The sequence below is a fragment of the Crocodylus siamensis genome, chromosome 4 (genome assembly GCF_052110815.1).
Source record: "Crocodylus siamensis isolate JL-2025a chromosome 4, ASM5211081v1, whole genome shotgun sequence".
NCBI classification, from domain to species: domain Eukaryota; kingdom Metazoa; phylum Chordata; order Crocodylia; family Crocodylidae; genus Crocodylus; species Crocodylus siamensis.
The window spans coordinates 170,076,350-170,097,627 of record NC_143398.1 but is presented as its reverse complement, the minus strand read 5'-3'; the positions used below and the strand labels follow the sequence as shown (position 1 = coordinate 170,097,627).

Genomic DNA, 21,278 nt, shown 5'->3' with positions numbered 1-21,278 from the left:
TGGGCCCTTGTGATAATTGACTGCCCGAACTACCTGTTGAAACTGTAGGCATCCTGGGACAATTCAGAGCAGCCTTAAGGCTGCTATACTTACATGAGTCTAGGGTAGCTCTAGAATTGGAAGAGAGTAAAACTGGCTTTAAAAGCATCTTTGGTCTACTCCCCATTTACTTTGGCCCTATACTGAATAATATTTGACTAGTCCAGAGAATTTGACTTATTAATGTTTAGTTGCTATGAATTCAAGGAACAACCCCACAGCTCCCAGTTGTACCTTTTGAAAGGCTTCAAGTGCCCAAGTTACTGATGGAATCTATGTTGAAACTGACCCATATTAGTCCTGGTTTTCATTGCATGATAGAACATAATAACATAACGAGTACAATATTATTACTTGCATACTTTAGGGGATCTCAAATCAATTGCCATTCTTTTGAAGGCAGCTAAACAGAGTACCTCAAACCAAAGAAATATTTGTGTCAGGTAGGTTTTTCCTGTCCTCTCCTCTTGCCTTCCTTGTCTATGTTGCAAACTCAAAATCAGGAAGATAGCCCAGTGGTGAGATACACTGAGTTTTACCTCTGTCAGAAAAGTTTAAATTTGGAACTGACTTTCAAGCCCTGAAGATTCCTTAACTTTCCTTCTTTTTTTTTGTAGCAAAACCCCCAGTTTTTCTCTTTTTTAAAATTTATTTTAAAATGCATTCCCTCTCCTTCCTCAACCATTTCTGAATTTTTCTCCCTCTCTCTATTCCCTATAGATAAGTATAAGTGAGCTCAGACTTAGGATAAGCTTTAACATTTTTATTTTGGTAGCAAGTTTTTGGTTTTGGATATCCAGTGTTTTATACTGTATCATTATTAGGTTTCTATTGATTCCTATTGTTGTATTAATTCTTACAGTTGTATTATCATTTTTTTATTGATTTTTGTTAATTCATATGAATGTTGTATGGTTTCGGCATGTGTTTGTAAGTGAACCAAAGTAATGACAAGTTTCCATTTTGTACGTCAAGTCTCTCCATCTTATGTCCTCTGCCTGGGCATCCCCTGTGTCACAACTGTATGAGTCACATATCCCTTCCATGTACATTAGTTCCCGGATGAATGAGTGTGATAGGGAATGATTGAAATACAATGGTAGCAGGCCTCTACTGAGTGGCTTGTAATGACTGAGCCATCACCTCACATTGATTCATCCAGGAACCACAGACCTCACCCAGGAACAGAAACAAGAAAACCCACCATTTGAAAGACAAAAGACCCTGCAGAAACAGCAACTCTACCATTGTACCCTACCATTACAGACACCCAAAACTGCACATCGCTGCATGGAGCACACATGCTCAGTATACCAGGGGCTGACCTTGCCTGGGCATGCCTGCTGTCACTAAAGTCACACAAAGTGTGCCCCTATAAAAAGAGGCAGTGAAGACAGACCCAGTGGGACACCCTCTCTGTCTGAACCAGCACCATGCCACACCACCTATCCACCCAGAGGCCCTGCCAGCAACCCCTCTCTGGACAAGGACCCCTTTCCAGCCTGGGATAGGTAGATATTACCTGCACAATCCTCCTACAGTTTGGACTCTCTCTTTCTCTCTCCTCCTGGATTTCAGCGGACTTCAGCCCCTGCACCAAGCCTAACTCCTGCTGCCATTGTGTGTTTGTGTGTGGGTACAAGGGAAACAATAAGACATTGTGTCACCATCTCCTCTGTTCAATTAAACCACTCTCATTTGCAACCCCAAGTTGGATCATGTTTTACTGAATCCCAGTCCCTTCTCTATCTTAAATACTAGCCTCGTTCTCTCTCTCTCAGCTCCAACACCCACCCTCACTAGTTGCCTGATCTCATCCCAATTCAGTCTCCCCTTTTCTGCCACTCTCAGCCTGTCTTTGCTTTCATGCTGTCCCTACTGCCTTTCAGCCTCCCGCACCATGTACTGCCTTTTCCCTGTGACTTTTTGCTGCCATTCTTTGCTTTCCTGCTGCCCTGCCACCTTTCAGTCTTTCCTGCAGCTTTTACTGTGATTATTCTGCTGTCTGTCTCTCTGTTTACAGGCTTTCCTTGCACATTCTTTAGTCACCCCTTCCTCAGAGATTCCCAGGTCATCGTGGCTGTCCTTCAGTTTTCTCCAGCAGCTGGAGCCTTTCTCCAGCTCCCAGCACCTAATGCCACTCCCTGCAACTTCTCTAGCTGCCCCAGAGCCATTCTCTGGCTCCCCACACCCAGAGCCGCTCTTTAACACCCACACTTCCCCTTAGTCCCATTTTCCCTCTCCCCACCTACCTTTTCAGCTCCCCCAAAGCTATGGCTCCAGTCCCAGTCTGTGTGCCAGCATTGCTTCCCTGTTCTGTAGGCTTTGGGAGTTGTCTTTTAATCAATTAAGATCAATTAACCTAAAGTTACTGCCGAGCCTCAGTTCTTCAACCCAGGCCCCTCTAGTCTACTGGTTCTAATCCCGGTCCTGGTGACTTTCACTCCCTACTTTCTTACCTTAACTTTTCCCCAGGTGTCCCAAGTACACCAAGCACATACACACACACACACACACACACACACACACACACATATCACAACACCCAACATAGGAACTTGCCTGTATGTATGTGTAGGTGGGTGGTATGTGCATGAATTAGTGAACACACACACACACACACACACACACATATACTCATACACATACACATACACAGATATCATTGTGTGTGTGCGATATATGAATTGGTAATCCATGTATGTGTATTGGATGTACAGGTGTTGGTAACTGATTCTGTCTAAATTTGGTGTGTGTAGCGTGTACAGGCTTAAACTGATGATAGGTGTGCATGAACCTAGACTGGTTATTTTGAACATGTGTGTATCTGAGTTGCTAGTGTGTGTGTGTGTGTGTATTCATATATCACACACATATATATGGCATTGTGTGCATGGTATATGAATTAGTGATCTGTGTCTAACTTTTGGGGTGTATAGTGTATGTGCTTGAATTGGTGATAGGCCTAGGCTGGTTTCCATGTGTATGTGCCTGAGCTGGTAGTGTGCATGTGTATGTATCTAATTGATTTGTATGTTTGTATATGTGCAATTGTACACCACACTGTCCTGTCTAACCATGCAATATTGAGATCCTGAGCGTTGGCCTGACCCCTCACGGCAACAGAGAGGGAAGATAAAGCAGTTGGCATTTGTAGTAAGGAGAGAGAGACACAGCAGGCCTCTCTTAAGAATTATCCATGTTAAATGAAATACTGCTAGTTTCCCCTTAAACAGACTCCCTTGTCTCTGTTGCAGCAAAGTAGAACCCAATAAACTGGGAAACCATCTTGAAGGAGCCCATCCCAAGTGGCCAGAGATTTGAAATGCATATATTACTGTACCTGATGAAGTGCAGTTTGGCTCCCTGTTCTGGGTACCTGGGAAAATCAAGACATTGCCATTAGAAACAAGTGCTCAGGGAATGCCATACTGGGTCAGATCCTTTGACAGTGACCAGGACCAGATGGTTCAAAAAGTGGTGGAGGAAACCCTACATTAGACAGATAAGAGTGTGTCTACCTCTAGGGAAATCCCTAATTTCTATCCCCAAATAATTGGAGATTGACTCCCACTCTGAGGCATATAGTTTTGCCATTCAATGCTTTCTTTTTCAAGTGTTTACTACTGTTCCCTTAATTTTATATTCTGATATAGGGAAAACATAAGATACATGTTCTCTGTGCCACCTGGTATTTTGCATTATTTCATTATGCCTCTTCAGTCATCTCATTTCCAAAGAAAAGAATCCCAGTCTTTTTAACCTCACTTCATAAGAGAGGTTTTTTCCTCTCATCACTCTTCTCAAAACTACCTCTCTTCTTGCTTTGTCATTGTAGAAATAGGATGAAACAAGTTCCTTTGCCAGTCTTCCAGCTGGGGTATCTCACCAAGCTATGCTATAACATATTTCCCTTAGTCTCCATACTAATAATTTGTTTGTTTTAAGAACAGATTTCAGCTAGCAAGGAAACACTTAGAGTATTCAGTTCATTTTCTTTTCCATGAATGGTTAAACAAGCATCATATCATTTGCCAAACACTTTCAAGGCAGGAACACAGACTGGTTCTCGTAGCATTACACTCCTGTTCTTGCCAGTGATAGTCTGTCACAAAGAGGAAAACTAACATAAATCTTTGGAAAAATACTTTTAATCAATTTTAGAAAATTGAATGTTTTGTAGCAGGAAAGTCTGGACGCATAAACTAAGAGAACTGTCTAGCCACACTGTCTGAGACTTTGTAGACAAGCAATATAACAATGTGACAAGATGCAGTTAAAACTACAGCCCGATATTCCCTTTTTTTAAGTCTGGAGTCAGCAGATGGGTACAGCAGTCCCAAAACTTAATGAACTGATTCCACTAATTACTGGATGAGTTTTATAGGGTACACATCTATTTGATGCTACACTCTGGTCTGATAGGCTAAAAGAACGGGTTGCAGACTTAGATACTTCAGTGCGAGGACACAGCACAAGAATCACTCTAGAAAATATATTTTCGGAGAGTGGGTCTCTCTATAGTCCTAAAGGCCAGTTTTTACCCCTAACAGAACAGAAGTTTGGTGCACACAATCTGGTTTAAAAATGGCAGAACTCATTTAAGATTTGCCCTCCCCCTCCACCAGAGGGCGTATGTGTGTTCTGCTTGCTACCAAACTAAAATTCGATGATTACAGAAAACCACATAACTTAGTCTTAGATCAATTCTACCTTGGGATTTTTTAATGTCTGTACCTAGCCATAGAGCCCATAGGCTTACACTGGATTGTTCACTGCGTGTGCATACACACGTAACAGTTGCCATCTAAACTTCATAGGTGCATCAGGGGAAGTGAATTCAGAACAGAATCTTTAACTAGAGAAACACAAGTTTCTATCACTAATGTACCAAAGAAGAATTTTCCTTAGCTTTTAGTAACGTCTGTATTGTAATATCTTTTTCAACCATCCTTGTAGCTTAGACTTGAATTACGCCAAAGTGTCAGGCTCTTTAATAAAGGAAACTATTGTTTGTATGTTAGCTGGTAGCACACACCCCAATATTTCATAAATCCAGATATTTACAAAGGTTTTTGTGGTGCTCTTTATCATCTTCTCTTATAGTTTAGCAACTAATCTGAAAGTTTTGTGCATATCCTAAAAGTTGCTTTGTCAAAGAGTCACAGGGCAGTACTGAAGAGTGAATCTGATTTTAGCTAAACTCCTATACAATCTTGCCTTCCCTAATTTCCCTTGCATGGATCTATTTATTTTAATCAAGCTGAAAAAAATACAGCCAATAACTTCAGTTTCACACATCATCAGCCAGTCCATGCTTTAGCTGTCTCAAGCTTCAAAAATGGTCTTGAACCAAAGCTTAGGGAAAGGCAACTGAGAAGAGATTACCAAAAAGAAAAGCAGGAAGTCAACAGTGAAAAAGCAAAATCCTGTTAATTTCTATTCAAACGACAGGAACGCACTCCTATAAGTAAATGACACTGATTCTGGTAACAAGACAGGAAGGACTGTGCACATTTGCTCCTGTTGTTCACATCAGGTCTGTCCAACTGCCTGTCTGACAAGAAGCTCAGAAGGAAGAAAAAAACAGCCTAGAATACACTGCATTTTTACTCTGGTCAATATATTCTGCACTGGGGCAAAGGAGACCAAATTGAGCTTCCTCTATCCTGATATCCCAGTCTCCAGCTCAGTCATACAGCTCTAATATGAGAATCTTGGAAAAGAGGCATTATTTAGACATTCTTTTCTGCACTGTTTTCCCTTCAGCCCACCAGATCCTCAGAAACAGTCTGCTCTTTCATATATGCTACCAATACATACCATGCCTCTCCCAGGACAGACATAGTACCACATAACTCGGGCCAAAGGCTGGTATGGTAGAAGAAATAGAGTAAAAGGAATGCCCCAAGGATTACCTGGTGTTCACCCCTGACGACATGGTGTGGTTGGCTGTTGTGGTACCTTTATGGCCTTGGTCGCACCTACTCATCTGGGGAGCAGTCATGGGTCTGTAAAGAAATGATCACTTTGAAGACTGAACCAGACTGAATTTTAGAGGCATTCTAAATCCTCAGTCATGATCTGATAAAATCTAGTGCTGGTTTTACCAAGACTAACCACGGTTTTTATAAATTGATATGCTGTACATTGTAATTGCACCTCCTGTAGTCTATAATGTTCAGCAAGTCTGAAATTTCTCTGCCATGGTGGTTACCTGGTGAGGACTTCCACACTGTACAAAAGGGCCTGCAAAGATGTGGCAAGGGCAGCAGTTGCAGCAATTTCCTCACGAGCAGCTGTTACAGTCTCGACTTGTGAGGTCTGCCTCTTCAGTTTCTGCAGATAGCAGGGAACTAGTGCTTCCAAAACCATCAGCATCTGGAGGCTAGAGCAATAAAAGTCACAGAAAGCTTCATTCTGTCAATCTTGCTGGAACTATAAGGGCTGCAGAGTGAATTCACTTCTAGCAGAGGTTTAAGGGTCTGAGACAATTCCAGGGGTCCCTGGATCTCAGAGTGGACTGTGATTTCATTGCAGTTGCTCACTAAGCTGGGCCAGGCTTGAGTACTTGGCTGGGAGACTCCTGGCTGGGAGAAATCTTGAGATCTATGCATGTGTACTAACACAATTTGCAAATTTGATTAAAATTCTTTATCTCATTTGTATTAATTCATTTTCCCTCCCAGAGATTTTTCTTTCCCGTTTCCTCACTTGAAGTTCCATCCCTCATTGTTTCCTAACTTTCTTTCCTTTGTCTTTGTTGTCTCCTCCTTTTTGATTCTCTGTTCCTTTTCTTCATCTTGCCCCTAACTGCACAGGCCCTAAACAAGAGTGTGGTCCCTATCTTGCCCATGGCTGATGGGATCTGGCTAGACAGAGCACATACTTAATGCTTCTCTCCCCATCTTACCATCTCTCCCCAATGTTCTAGCAACATGGTTATGGGTGGCTTGGCAGCTGTGTTCTTGGGTAGGGTTGAATTCTGAAGGATTCCCTGAAATCTCTAACCAGGCATAATATCAGAGCAGTCCTCCTAGACTCTAAGCAAAGGGACCTCTGGTCTTGAATGTTTGCCCCACACAATTCCCCTTCTCTCCCATTGAAGGTGGTTTGATGGCAGCATGTACTCCATATCTTGGGAGTGTCCCTGGTGATACCAAACAGTGCTGTACTCACTTTATCTGTGCCATTTTCCAGATAGGATTAAACAAGGTATACAAGTGCTAAGTGATTTGCACAAGGTCACACAGTGGCTATCAGGAATAGAACCTACATCTCCGGACTCAGTCCTCTACCAGCATCATAGGTGCTGACCAATGTTCCCTCTAAGAAGTAGCGGTCCGTGAGTGCGCCACCTTGGTCTGGCGAGGGACACTTATTGAAGGGGGCTGGGGCCGGGACGCTGGGGCCAGAGGCTGGGGGCTTGGGGCTGGGAATCTGGGGCTGGGGAGCGAGGAGACACGTGGTGTCAGGGCCAGGGAGTGGAGCACTTCCCCGGAGCTGGTGGAGCAGTTCCTTGGAGCCAGTGGAGGCCATGCCAGCCCCCAGCCCCAGCCCCCATTCCTGCCTTGCTTCACCTCAGGGAAGAGCTGCTGCCTGCCCCAAGTCAGGCTCTGCTGGCTCTGGGGAACTGCTCCACTCCCCAGCCCTGACGCCACGTGCCTCCTCACTCCCTGAAGCGATGCAGGGGAGCGGAGCAGTTTTCCGGAGCCGGCGGAGCCCATGCCAGGCCTCCACTCCCACCTTGCCTCGCCTCACCTCAGAGCTTACCTTCAGCTCCTCTCCCGGTGCACAGCCTTGAAAAGTCTGTGTGTGGCCAGACTTTTAGTTTTGCATGGCTGCGCAAATGCACACCTTAGAGGGAACCTTGGCACTGACTCTTATAGTATTTTTGCTGGCAGGGGGCCTAAGATGATGTGTTGTTCCTCCCCCACCACATCATGGCTGGAGCAGAGCGGAGCCTGTGAAGGGGTGGGGGCAGATTCAGGTTGCCTGCTGCAGGCTCAGGGCTCCCCACCTTGCTGCCCTGGCCCCAGGAGCCCCGCACTGGCCATACTGCCATGGTGAGGTGCACCCTGTTCACCTGGCAGCAATGGAGGGAACAACTGCATGTTGCCACATCACCATGGCAGGGGGCACCTCACCATGGCAGCAGGGAGAGGAGCCCTGAGGCTGCAACAGGCAGCCTGTATCTGCCCCCGTCCTGTAACCAAATCTAGGGGGCTCTGCCCCTCCATGTCCCTCTCCCCAGGAGTGTGCACAGTAGCTGGGAGCTGCCCATCCACCCCCTGGATGAGTTGCCTGTGGCTCTATCCCACTTCCCAACCTGGCTCTATCCACAACCCTGGCTGGGCAGCACTCCCAGGGCCAGCCCCTGCCCCACTCCCTCCCTCACTGTGGGCCCCACTGCAATACACTCACCTGCAGACAGCTGGGAGAGCTGCTCTCCACTACTGCCTGGGGCTGTATTCCTGGCCATATGCATGTGTGCTCACACACTTGTGCATGTGGTGCCTCCTGTGTTCTGCTCCCTGCAGCCTCTCCCACCATGCAAGGGGAAACCCACTGTTTCCCACATTTTTCAGTGGTAAATGAAAAACCTGGATCCCTACATGATAGTGGGAATCTGAGACAAATGCTGTCCTGAAGTCACGCAACCCTGGATCAGGACTTGATGTTCCCATTTTGGGACTGTCCTGCCCAATTAGGGACAGGCTTCCCTAATGTACTTGGCACCTATGACCAGCAGCTAAGCACAGCCTGAGACACAGCACTTCCTCCTCCAAGTGTTTTCTTTCAAATGAAAGATGAAAACAAGGTCCTAACTACCTGTATTCAATGAAGCTCCTTTGCAAGAATAGGAATGCATTAGTTTCATGGTCAATATTAAGTTGAGCTCTGAGAAATGTTATAAATGAAGCACTTTTTTCCAGCAATAAAACTCACTGGTATTGTTTAAGGGAAAATTGTGTGGAGGCAAAGTACTTTCTTTTAAAAAGAAGGGCTTGGAATGTCCTCATAGAACTTTTGCCTCCACTTCTGCTTGTCTGTATGTATCCTTCTACCTAATACTATCCAAATATGAATAAACCAGTGATTCCCAAAGGCTGTGCCACAGCACACTAGAGCAACAGCAGTGTGCTGCAAGATCCCCCTGGGCGAGGAGGTAAATGCTATCTGCCTCCATCCAGCACTCTATGTCTGCTTCAGCTGGTCTTCTGTGGACTTCTGCTGTCTTTTCTCACCCTTTCCCCCCACCCAGATAGCTCTTGTGCTTGTCCGTCCCCATCCCCTCTATGCTCCCAGCAAAACACTGAGCTGTGAGTGTGTGGGCAGGTGGACACACACGGAGCTGAGGTTTGCAGCCTGACTTGTCCCCTCCATTCCTCCCATACTCCCAGGGTTGGTAGAAGAGGTCATGGGGGTGGTTAAAGGCATGAAGACCCTGCAGGACCAGTCTCAGCAGTGGGGGCTGCCCTTGCCCCCTAAGGTACAGACCCAGGGGTGGGAAGGTTCAGACAGTGAAAAGAGTGGGACACAGCAGGGTGAGGTCCTGGCCTTGCCGCCCTGAAGTGCACCAACCAGATCAGTGATTCTCAACTTTCTTAGCCTCAAGGCCCAGCTCCATATCTTTTATGAATTTAGATCAGTGATTTTCAACTGGGATACCACAAAATTCAGAAAATTTATGCAGGGGTGCCCTGAGGCTAAACAGATTGGGAAGTGGGAACCACTAGTATGGAGACTAAATCATTTCCTAAAGGAAATACATATTTGGTGTCATTTTTGTAACAGTACATCTAAGCACTGTATGATTTTCTCAGGCAGGGGAATGAAATATGTTATATATTTTGAAAATACATATGTACGCATACACACACACACAAACAGCCCCCCCCAACCCCTTTTGAATGTTAGAGTGAAGTACCTTCTGAATGATTCAGGAGCATATGCCACCACTGTTACACACAGCTTGATGGCTTCACTGATAGAAAAGGTCAGATCTTCATTTCCATAGCAGAAATCTAAAAGGACAGAAAAATATCAGTAGAAATATGAAAACTGAACAGAAGTAAGTTGAGGTAAGATAGGCAGCAGACAGAATTAATTTGAAGATGTTTTTTTTTCCAAGTGTTCTGCTTCTCACATTGTACATTCCCAGCTGGGTTTTGCTCCTTAAAAAATGTACCATATAAAAAAAGAAAATCAAACCCTCTTCCCATTGTTTTTCCCAGCAGGTAAGAAAACTGTTCTCATTAGGTGAAATTCAATACCCTATGCGCCATTTACATCGTGTTTTGAGTTCTTCCACAATAAGTGAACTGAGTTACACATGCACACGCATGCATGCACATACACACATCCATTTAAATATTAAAGTGTTTTCATTTTCCTACTGGTAGTAGCTATCTTGCTAAAAATGGCATAAAATATGACACTGGAAGGTGACTTTTTCTATTTCTGATAATCATGAGACTTTGACAGAGGTGCCTCACTGGCCTACATTTTCAAAATCAATTAGTAATTTTGAGTAAAATTTTCAAAAGCACTTGGGAGCTTAAATATCACTAACAGTCAACAAGACTTAGGTGTTTGGGAGAATAAACCTCTATTGAAAATGGGACTCAGGTTTTCATACATTTTACACTATGAATGCCTTAATTTCTAAGCACCCAACTTTACAGACTTTATAGATTTTCAGACAGAAGATACTAAGCAATAAACATTTTGGCCTATATGCTCATTTTAAATGAGCAGTCTGAGAGAAATTTTATTTCTGAAAATCCAGCTGGGGTAATAATAAAGCATGTCTCTTGTGTTATTTTCTTTTAAAAAGGAAACAACTCTCGAGAAGATCTATTAACAATTTTAAAAGAGGTGCCAAATAGAAAATTGCAATGTGTTACAGAAAAAAGGAAAAAACCCTAGTCTATTGTATATTATGATTTGTAGCATTGCTCTACGATGCTACACCATTTCAGTATATCAGCAACACCACAGAACTCCAGACTGGTATCCATCACTTGCCAGGCAATTCTGTCCAGAGGAGTTGATGCTTTTGTTTTCACTCAGCATGCAGCAGAGCAGGTGAATAGCACTGATCTGGTCTGAATGATGCAGCCTATTTTTCATCCCTTTCCCCACTGATAACATTCAAAATGCTAGTAGCTCATTTCAGATTTCCTAGCTCAGCTCAATGAAATAAATACATGATTCTGTCTTCATGGAATTCATGTAATGTAATGAGACAAACCCAGTCCTGGAAACCAGGAACAATGTAAGAAACTGGTGTTGTCCCATTCAAGAAAAAATTTCCAGGACAAATTTCATTAACATAACAGATAGATAGTACATAAAAACCTGACAAATGAAGGGGATAATAAAAAAGCCTTGTTTTCACCTAATGATTTGAGAGGCTTTTCTGCTTTCACCAGCTCTAAGATGTCCAAAATGTCAGGTGTGTCTCCCTCTAGAGACTGCAGCAGATCAAACAGGCACTGAGCTGATACCCCTTTACTGGGTCCATTGTTTGTGGCATCCTGTTTAAATGACACCCACAGATTATTGATTTTTCAAGACTCTGCAATCCCACAGTTTTTATTTGCAGATATAGACAGTTCAGTTTTACCAAGTTTATTAACTACGTGCCAGTTCAGTTCTAGAGCGTAATCATATAAAACAGTGGTTTTCAACCTTTTTCCATTTGTGGATGTCCCCCCACAGCATGGAACAGAGCCCCCCTCTCCACTCTGTGGGACAACCAACTCAGCATGGTCCTGTTAAGGTGAAGGGGGCAGGAAGAAGGGTTAATTCCTCCCTCTGTCCCTTCCCCACAGCCAGGGTCTGCCAGCTCTAGGGGCCACCACTGCAGCCCCCTCCCCTCTGCTCCCCAGCAGACAGGCTGACCCGGGCTGCAGTAAGGGAAAAGGGGAAAGAGGGGGCTGCAGTGCCTTAACGGGGTCATGCCAACCAGTGTCTTTGCTATGAACCAACTCAGACATATAGAAGGTCCCACAGACAGAAATATCAAAGAATAATGGTATCCAGGAGGGCTGGTAATTCTTAAAGAACTTAGCATTAGAGGTTCAGTAAAAAAAATATTCCAACTCAGTGGAAGACTAGAGGAGCTACAGGAGATTGAGGGAACTATACAATGAGCTTTGTAGCTACCTCAAAAATGAAGCTAAACATACAGGTATGCAAAGAAAGGTATATCATTAAAAAAACTTTACCAAGGAGAAGAAAGAATGTATAAGGACAAAATCAGCAAAGCAAAGGTGAAAAGTGAAATACAAGGCAAGGGATATTAAAGACAACAAGAAGAGGTTCTTAAGGGATGATCACTAGCAGCCAGAATATATTTGTTAAGAATGAATCACGCCAAACCAACTTGATTCCCTTCTTTGACAGGTTAATTACTTCGGCAGAGGAGGAAAAAACAGTAGACAAAATATACCTGGACTTTAGTAAGGCTTCTGACACAGTCTAACATGACATTTTCATATCCAGGTTCTCCACTAGAAAACTAAGGATTGTTTTTTACTCACGGGGAATTCCAGAAGAGGAGCTACACTAGCAAATAGCTGTAGGATAAAGGGCTTGCGATGCAGAATGTAGAACTGGCGGCAGGCAAACTCAATTGCTTGGCGTAACTGAGGGTTGCTTTCATAGTCAGCATATACCTTGGAAAGGGAAACAAAGAGATAAAGATACTGCTTCAATTTTTAAGAAATGAACAAACAGTGAACTCTGCAATATATTTTGGGCCCAGAAAACAATATTTCCTTCCTAAATGCCCAGGAATCCTGTACCAAGGGTGTCTGACTAGATGCAGGATTTAATAAACATTTGTCCCTCAGAGCTTCATAAACAATATCATTACCTCTGAGCCTCCTTTTTACATTTCCTTATTTTGTCCATTTTAATAGCCTGTCTGCTTCATTTCCCTACTGAAGCAGCAGGTTGCCTAAAAAACACAAGGAATATACTATTCTTGCTATATGAAGACAATGAGCCATAATAAATTCTTGTCTACAGGATGAAATTCACTCCATTGCAGAGGATACATGGGGGATCCTCCAGAAGCCAGAAAACCCTGGGTGGTCATGAGCAGAAATTGAAAAAAAGGACCTGAGATGCACACAGAGTGGGTGAACTCCGTACCTACGGAGAATGGAATTTGGGGCTAAGCCAAAGATAAGGAAACCTGTTTGGGACTGACAATTGAGAACCCATTCAAGGAGGTACGGAAAGGGAGCAGCTGCCGTTTTAGTCCATAGGCTAGATCTGGGTGCATTTCATTAGTCCCTCAGCAGTACCCAGTAAAGCCGAACTCTTCAGACTTTGTGCAGGCTTCCAAAACGTATCACCATGTGAGAGCTGCATGGGAATTGTGCTGTACTTTATCACAGCAATTAGGTTCATGAAGGTGAAGGGACTAACTCTACTTAGACTACAAACAGTCCAAAACATTGGAAAGATCTGTAGCCTGTTTAATATTTCAGAATATGCAATGTTGTGATTGGCACTAATGTATGCCTTATGTACAATGTACAAAGAAATTGGTGGAACCCAATATAGGTAAGGATGCTCTAGGGGAAGGAGCAGAACAAGGGTGATTAAATCATGGACAGTTGAACTATGAGCAAAGCAAAAAATTGATGCATGGCACTTTGTGCATGTGGATTGTGATGGTATGAAGCCAGCTAATCATGGAAGTGCAGGCAGAGATGTCTGATATTTACTTACTAAAAAAAATATTGTCTATGGGATATTGTATGTTGCTCCTCCTCTACACAACATCTATTTGTTCATCTTCATAGACCCAATTCCATTGATCTCAATGGGACTTGGGCATAGTTAAACATGTGCATTTGCCTCAGCAGCATGTGCATTTACCCTGGTAGCCTTTCTATTGCATACTCTATGGGGTGGGACTTTATCTTGTCTATTAGAGGATAGCCCTTAGCACACTGTGGGCTCATTTGTAGCTCAAAACAATAACAGACTTTTTGTGAGCCGCGGCAAAGCATTTCACCTTTTCACATTGGTTTTCCCATGTGGATAAAGGAGAAGTTAAGTGTGTTAAATACATACCAATCCTCTGAGGATTATTGTTGATAAAGCCCTTTTAACAATGGATATCACTAAACACTAATAGGCTTGATTATTATAGCTTTAGCTGATGAAACAGAATAATTTTAAAGTCTCCTGCTTTTTGCTTAGTGGAAGGACAGCCAGTAGGTTGTTAATCTTCAGTTCTCAATGGTAGCTGAGAAAGAAGAGGTTCACCTGCAGCATGGTGGGAAGGATCCATTGGTATCCACTGAGGGAGAATAGATGGTTGAAGTGCACAGCAGTGTTGATGACAGTAGCAGCATATTGCCTCAGCAAAGCGCTGTCCTCTGGGTGCAGGATCAAGGCTCCATTAAAGACATTTAGGAAAAGCATGATTTCATCCCCCCAAGGAAACTCGCTGGGCATACCAAGAAACATCTCCTCCAAGAGCTTAATCCACAGGCTTTTCTGAAGAGTATCAAGGCCAAAGAGCTCCTTCCCAGCTGTAAGAACAATGCAAGCAACATGTAACTTAATTAATAACTTTTGTCCAAAGAAGCATTTCTAGTCTGATAACATCCTCAAAGGAAGGAACATGCTGACCAAGTGTCTTCATACAGATTCTTGCAAAATAGATTCCACCAAAATAGATTACCACTTTGGCTACTTGTATTTTGGCTACAGGTGCTTTTTAAAGTAGGATTGGAATCAAATTCACCTGTGCCTTAGTTTCATTAATATCAACAGAGTTTGACCAATTGTGTTTCAAAGGGCATAAAAGGCTCATAAGTACAAAGGTGATAGGTATCATAGGGCGTTACTAATCTTTATCCCACTAGTTTAAAATTCATTTGATTCTCCATTCTCTTTTAAGCTATAGAAGATCAAAGCTTGCACACACCACTGGCAGCTTGTCTGATCTGATGTATATTTATAGGAAAGGCATGAGGATCAATACTGTATTTTTACCTTAAGATCAGTGACACTCACTCCTGGTTCAGGAGCCAGATAAGCAGCCAGTATTAGCTACAGAACCACAACAATCCTTGTTCTCTGTGAATTGTGACATAAATCCTCCAGTTCAAAAAAAAGAAACTACCTTCTGCCGGCCATGGATCCACAGGCAGAAACTCTCTAGAGGATTCCCTGGCTCTCCTTAAGGTAGGTGGAGGGGGGAGGCTGTGGGAAATATTCTGTTGGCAGTGACTGCTAGGGGGTGTTCCTGTGAAGTAAGGGGACATGTAGGTCCCCAGCTGAGGGCCTAGCTGTGACTACGAGGAGGTTGACCCCAGAAGATGGTCACAGAAATTTTTATGAGGGATAGGTGGTAGTCTGAATGTTATGTAAAGATTAGTTCATTTTATTTTACCATACTCTGTGTGAAAGCCTTTGATCACTACTTTCTATACTATTTGTTGTTTCCTTGTAATACACTCTTTTGTTTTTTCTGTTACTATTCCGAAGTACCTATGATAAACTGTGATTTCTGGGCAAATTAATAATGTAGGCATGCCTGTCCAGCAGAGTGGGGGACAAATAGGTTTACAGTGTCAACTTTATGTATACCAAGCGTGTATCTCTGAGAGCACCCTGGGTTTTATCACACAATTACGTGTGGATTTATGGTGAAATTTCAACAAGTGGCACTGGATGTCTTTTCTACAGGACAGTACATGAAGTCAAAACAAACAGAAAACACAAAACACCCATACAGCTCAGAAGTTGCAGGCTATGAGTGTCAAGGATATCCCAGTACAGGACAATGACAGGTTCTTATAGTGCAGCTTCTGAAAGGGGGTGCCTTTAAGTCCAACACATATCAAGTGACACAACCTGTCAATGTTCACCACTCAATGAAAATTACAGCCTCCAGTGCAGTGGATGATTTCACCTAAGCCAAAGTTTGGTTTGAAATCCTAGCTATCTTTAAGGGTTATCTTGTGTAAAGACACAGTCCCTAAATATCTCCTGCAAAATCTGCACATGTACCCACTCTGACAGCACAGCCCATATTTGCACATGTAAGTTGAAACTTGTCATACATAATTACCTCTTTGGTATGTGAAGTTATTTAACTAGTATAAACCATATCACATACACAACTATAAAAATACAGGCTTCAGATTTTGTGGGCACTGAAATCTGCACCCACATTTTAGAAAAAAATGGCCCTAATAATAGTAATCAGGGCGCATAGATGCATGTAACTGAGGCCCTGATCCAATGTCCACAGAAGCTAATGGAAAGATTCCCATTAACTCCACTAGGGATTTGATCAGGTAATAGGGGCATGAATAGTTTCAACATGCTTACATCAGTGGAACTGAGACCATCCTTTACAGTATTGTGGATAAAAAGCAGACAGAGGAAACAGACAGGGGAATAAGTCACAGCCTGTTTGTACTGAGCAAATGATTGCCTCAGGATGGAAGTGGACAGATAACTCCTACACCAATGTATTTTACTCAAATCCATAGAACTGATCTCGAAAAAAAACAGAGGAAAGGTTCTTGTGTAAGGTATGCTGGTATAGGTGCTGCAATTACTCTGGTATAGATGCTATCTGCACACAAGGTCAATGCAAGCAGGCTATGATCTACTCTACTCCCACCTAATGGCAAGGGACTATACTGATGCTAGCAAAAGCTGATTGTTTTTTCACCCTGACTCTTGGTGTTAATTTACATGATTGTCCTGTCCAGGCTTTTAATTAATGAATGATGCTATGCTGCAGCATCTTTACCACAGTTATGTTTATGTCCCCACATCAGGATAATGTTCCTGTTTGGAAATGCTACTAGTCTATGTGCTTTTTGTTTGAATACAGACCCTGGTGCCAAGTTCAATATGCAAAGACATGCATTGCAAACCCCACCAAAGGCTTCCCCCAGTACCTTGAGGATCACTGAAAAGTGAGAATTCTGCATCAATGGCACTTCTTGGGAAGGAAGGCAGGCGCAGAAGGTCCTCTTGGAGCATAGAGACGTGGGACTGTTTGTGGGCAGTAGGGATTTTCTGGGTGAGTGATATCAGAAACAACACTCGCCCTACTTCCTCCAGCTTGCGGGTGAACACCTGGCAGAGAAAGGGACACACGTGGAGCAAAATCATGTCAGTCAGAAAGCTTTTTAAACAGAATACAAGCCTTTTAAGATTATTTTTATCTCTAAGTGTAAAGAAAAGGTAGAAAGCCTGGGGTGCAAGTGGCCTTAAATAACTATGCTCTTGATGGTCTTTAGTAGGCCTGTGTGAAGCAGCAAGAATTCACTTTGGATTCAGATTTGGCTGATTTGGAGGGATGGTGATTTGGTTCAGTGATTTGAATCACTGTCCTGATTCAATTTGGCCAATTCAGATTCAGAGCTTCAGTGCTGATTCGGAGATTCAGCCATTGATTATAGTGGAGAATCACTAAAATACCTATAATTTTGTCCTTTTTTTTTTGCAGATTCAGATTAAAACAGTAGGAATGGTAGCCCCTTCTGAGGGCATGAAGCCTGCCAAGGTACAAGGAGATAGGTGCAGGGGTTTCTGTGAAAGTGCACCTCAAGCTGTTGAAAGCAGAACTCGCATCACTTGTATGTGTTAAGGCAGAGCAGGATGAAAACAGCAGGGATGGTAGCCTCTTGCATGGGCATAGGGTCTAAGGTCTGCCAGGTTTCAGGCAGAGTGGTGCAGGGGTTTCTGTGAAAGTGCACCTCAAGGATCTGAAAGCAAATTAAAAAAGCAAATAGGTGTGGTGTGTGTAGGGTGGCACTCAGTCTGTCTGCACCTGGAGCTTAGGGAACCGCAGCAGCTGGAGGTTCACCTTCAGGAACACCAGCTACTCCACCAAACCAGGATCCAAGGAGGTCTGGTGGGGTGTCACAACATTCCCAGCAATGCTGAACACCCTCTTGCTTGGAAACTGGTCAGCGGACAGAACAGGTGATCCTGGGCAACTGTGACCAGATCCTGCCAAACCTGACTATGGGTTATCCAATAGGCCAAGGGGTCACAGTGCAGTGGCTCCACAATCTTGGTGAGATAGGTACCTACTGAGACCTCCACACTACCTGCCTGATGGTGGGGTCTGGGGCCTGTGAACCACAACACTGAAGCCACGCCCTTGGCCCACATTGGCAGCAGCTGTGGTGGAAGAGATTGGCTTATGGCTGGAGTGCTGGCACAGGAAGGTGGATCCCCCTATTGCACATCCCCCCTTCCTCTGCCCTTCTGCCTCCCTTGCTCTGTTCACCAGCACCTCCATCCAGTGATTGAGGGTTTTGCTGCTGCAGACACTCCCCTTCACCCTGGGTTGCACCCATGGACCATACTGAACCCACAACGGATCCAGCCATTTTTTGATGTCCTCCTTCAGCTGGTTCACCAGTGCCTGCACCTCTGGTGACAGTGGCCTGCCCCAGCCAAGAACATCAATCCCCTGGAACTTCTTCATTTCATTCTCAAGCTTCTTCACTATGGGGATCACCTAGCTAAGGAGGGCATTGCCAGCGCTGAGGGTCTTGGTGGTCTTGAGAAGTGGCTTGAGAACCACCAAGAGCTGGGAGATGGTATCCCACTCCATTTTGTTAAGGGGGCCACTGATCCCAATCTCCTCGATCAAGGCCATCTCATGGATGGCCTTCTGTTGCTCTACCAGCCTTTCCAGTATCAGGTATACAGAGTTCCACTGAGTCTCCACATCCTGCATGATTCTGTGCTGTGGGATGCTCAGCTCTGCCTGTTTGTCCTGCAGCATCTTGCCCAACTTGATGCTCTGGTGGCAGTAGCCCGCCACCTTCCTGCATTTCGAAATGAGCAGGCTGGTAGTGACAGTGCCATCACCAGGAGCCCTGCCCCTCTCCAAGGTGTCCCTGACTATGAAGTGGAACTTGTGTGCCACACAGCAGATGCCAACAAAGTTGGCATCATGCACCATCTTGACCATATTGGCCCCATTATCAGTGAACCCATGGATGAGCTCACCATGCCCAATGAGCCACCCCTGCACCATGCAGCTCATGGCCACCAGGATCTCCCTTGCTATGTGGGACTCATCCATCACCTCGGCTTGAAGTAGAGCCCATTGTCACCCTGACTGATTGCACCAGTGCCCCATGAGAGAGAGGTAGGCATGCTCTCCACCCTGGCTACTCCAGATGTCCGAGGTGAAATGCAAGGCTGCCTGAGGACCTGCCTTGCGCAGCTCCTCCCTCAAGTACTCCCTGCATGCCTCATACAAGGACGGCACCACTGTCCTGCTAAAGGTGATGCATGTGGGCACTTGGTACAATGGGGCCATGAGCCACCTGATCCCTGGGCGCTCAACAAAGGAAAAGAGCTGGCCATCCAAAGCAAGCATCTCCCCAGTGTTCTGGGTGACCTAGCTCGCCTTGGGAACATGGCCTGCTTTGTCTTCACCTTTCCCCCACTGGTCCAGGGTGGCCTGCCTCTGCATCTTGAGGTTGGGGGCTTTGGAGCAAGATGGGGACTTCTTTTTGGGCATGCTCCCACTGGTGCCAGGCTGTGAAGGAAAAAGGGCAAGGGGGGTGCTGCCTCATGAAATGCAGCAGCATCACCATGGTGGTGAAGTGTTTCACCTCCTTGCCCCAGCTGATCTGCCTTCAGCAGTACTGGCAGGTAGCATGCATGGTATCATCTGCCACCTCAAAATGATCCCACACTACACTATTCATCTGCTTCTGGGTTGAGGGTGGAGATCCTGCCTTATCCCTCTCTTCAGCAGGCAGAGGCACAACAACGGGAGAAGCTGAGCCACTTGCCCCAACAACCTCCTCCAAAGTGCCTTCCAGAGAAGGAGACCTGCCCCTAGGGGAACTTTGAGGAATGTGGAGCACAAACTCAGAGTCCCCTTCCTTCCCCAGGATTTCCTTTGCTATGGCCCTCAGCACCTCTGCTACCAGATCCAGCTCCTCCTCTGGCACTGAAAGGCTCAGGCTGGGAGCTAAAATTGGGGTGGTGAATGTCATGCTGCTGCTGGTTAGTGGTGTTAGTGGTGGTGGTGCAGGTGCAGGCACCGCTACCACCTCCTTACTCCACTAGCAGCAGAAGACTCATTGCTGCTAGGAAAGAAGGTGCATTTATGTTTGGGGTGGAGAGAACTTGCAGCTCTCCCTCTGCCCCCTCTGCCTCCCCTGCCAGAAGACGTGGTACCTGCTTTTTCAGCACGCTTCATAATGTTTGGTATGCTGCAAAGTGTGTGTGTGTGTGTGTGTGTGTGTGTGTGTGTGTGTGTGTGTGTGTGTGTGTGTGTGTAAAATGTATGTTGTGCTTTCCTGCACAGTGATGACACACTGTCAGAGAAAACACAGATTTCTTTTTGTGGGGGGAAAGAATCAAGGCAGACTAACAAAAACAAATAACATGATTTTGGGGGAAGAATAAGTTGAAAGGAATGGATAGGAATAACAATAGGAATTGTAGGCAAGGGTAAGTAGGAAAGGATTGGATGCAACTTACAAGAAAAGAGGCTAGCTAGCAAGAGACTAACTGGCAAGCCAGAGCCTTTCAGACACTACTGCTCCAAGAGAGACACAGCTCACAAAAGGCACACATCACTTCAGACACAGCCTTATATGTTGTTTCTACATCCCTCCCCCAGAGGACTGTGATTGGAAGGGAACTCAGAGAAAGATCACAGTCACTGGCCAGCTACGGATGTCAATATCGGAGCAGTCTTCCCCTCCCGCCCCCAGCTTTTTCCATATATGGAAGAACACCCCATCCTCCTCCTTCTTCTCAATTTCTGTGTGCTACAAGCCTTCCAAATCTCTCTGAACCTCTCTGAATTGATTCAGAGGTTTCCAATTCGATTTGGACCTTTTAATAGGTCTCCTGATTTGACTTGGATTTGGAGATTCGTCTACCGAATCGGGATGAATCTCCTCCAAATTGAATCAGCTACCGAAGCTTCATACAGCCCTAGTCTTTAGTGTAATGAATATTGTGTTAACACTCCAAGAGAGCACATCAAGCCATAGGCTGACAAGACTACAGCTCTGTTAGAGCCCTGCTCAACACCCACTTCCTGGCAAAGCTTGTAGTAGATTTTAATAAAACAAGTCAGGGAGTGTTCCCACTTCTTTTTGAGAAATATAACTGCTGAACTAAACAGTTTTATCACCACCCTGCACAGAGGTCTGGAAGGATTTGGAATGCAGTTTGTAACCATGTTA

At 44.6% G+C, this 21,278-nt stretch overlaps 1 protein-coding gene across 1 annotated transcript in view; it reads right to left on the bottom strand.

The window, feature by feature from the left end:
- Window positions 1-21,278, bottom strand: part of UNC80 (unc-80 subunit of NALCN channel complex) — a 196,890-nt gene that overhangs the window by 37,574 nt on the left and 138,038 nt on the right. The window contains exons 43-50 of the mRNA XM_090041688.1: window positions 16,995-17,175; window positions 14,335-14,603; window positions 12,591-12,725; window positions 11,444-11,582; window positions 9,971-10,067; window positions 6,257-6,427; window positions 5,958-6,050; window positions 3,383-3,418 (exon numbers count right to left, since the gene is read on the bottom strand). Of these exons, the coding sequence (XP_089897814.1) occupies window positions 3,383-3,418; window positions 5,958-6,050; window positions 6,257-6,427; window positions 9,971-10,067; window positions 11,444-11,582; window positions 12,591-12,725; window positions 14,335-14,603; window positions 16,995-17,175 (1,121 nt within the window). The remainder of the gene's footprint in view (window positions 1-3,382; window positions 3,419-5,957; window positions 6,051-6,256; window positions 6,428-9,970; window positions 10,068-11,443; window positions 11,583-12,590; window positions 12,726-14,334; window positions 14,604-16,994; window positions 17,176-21,278) is intronic.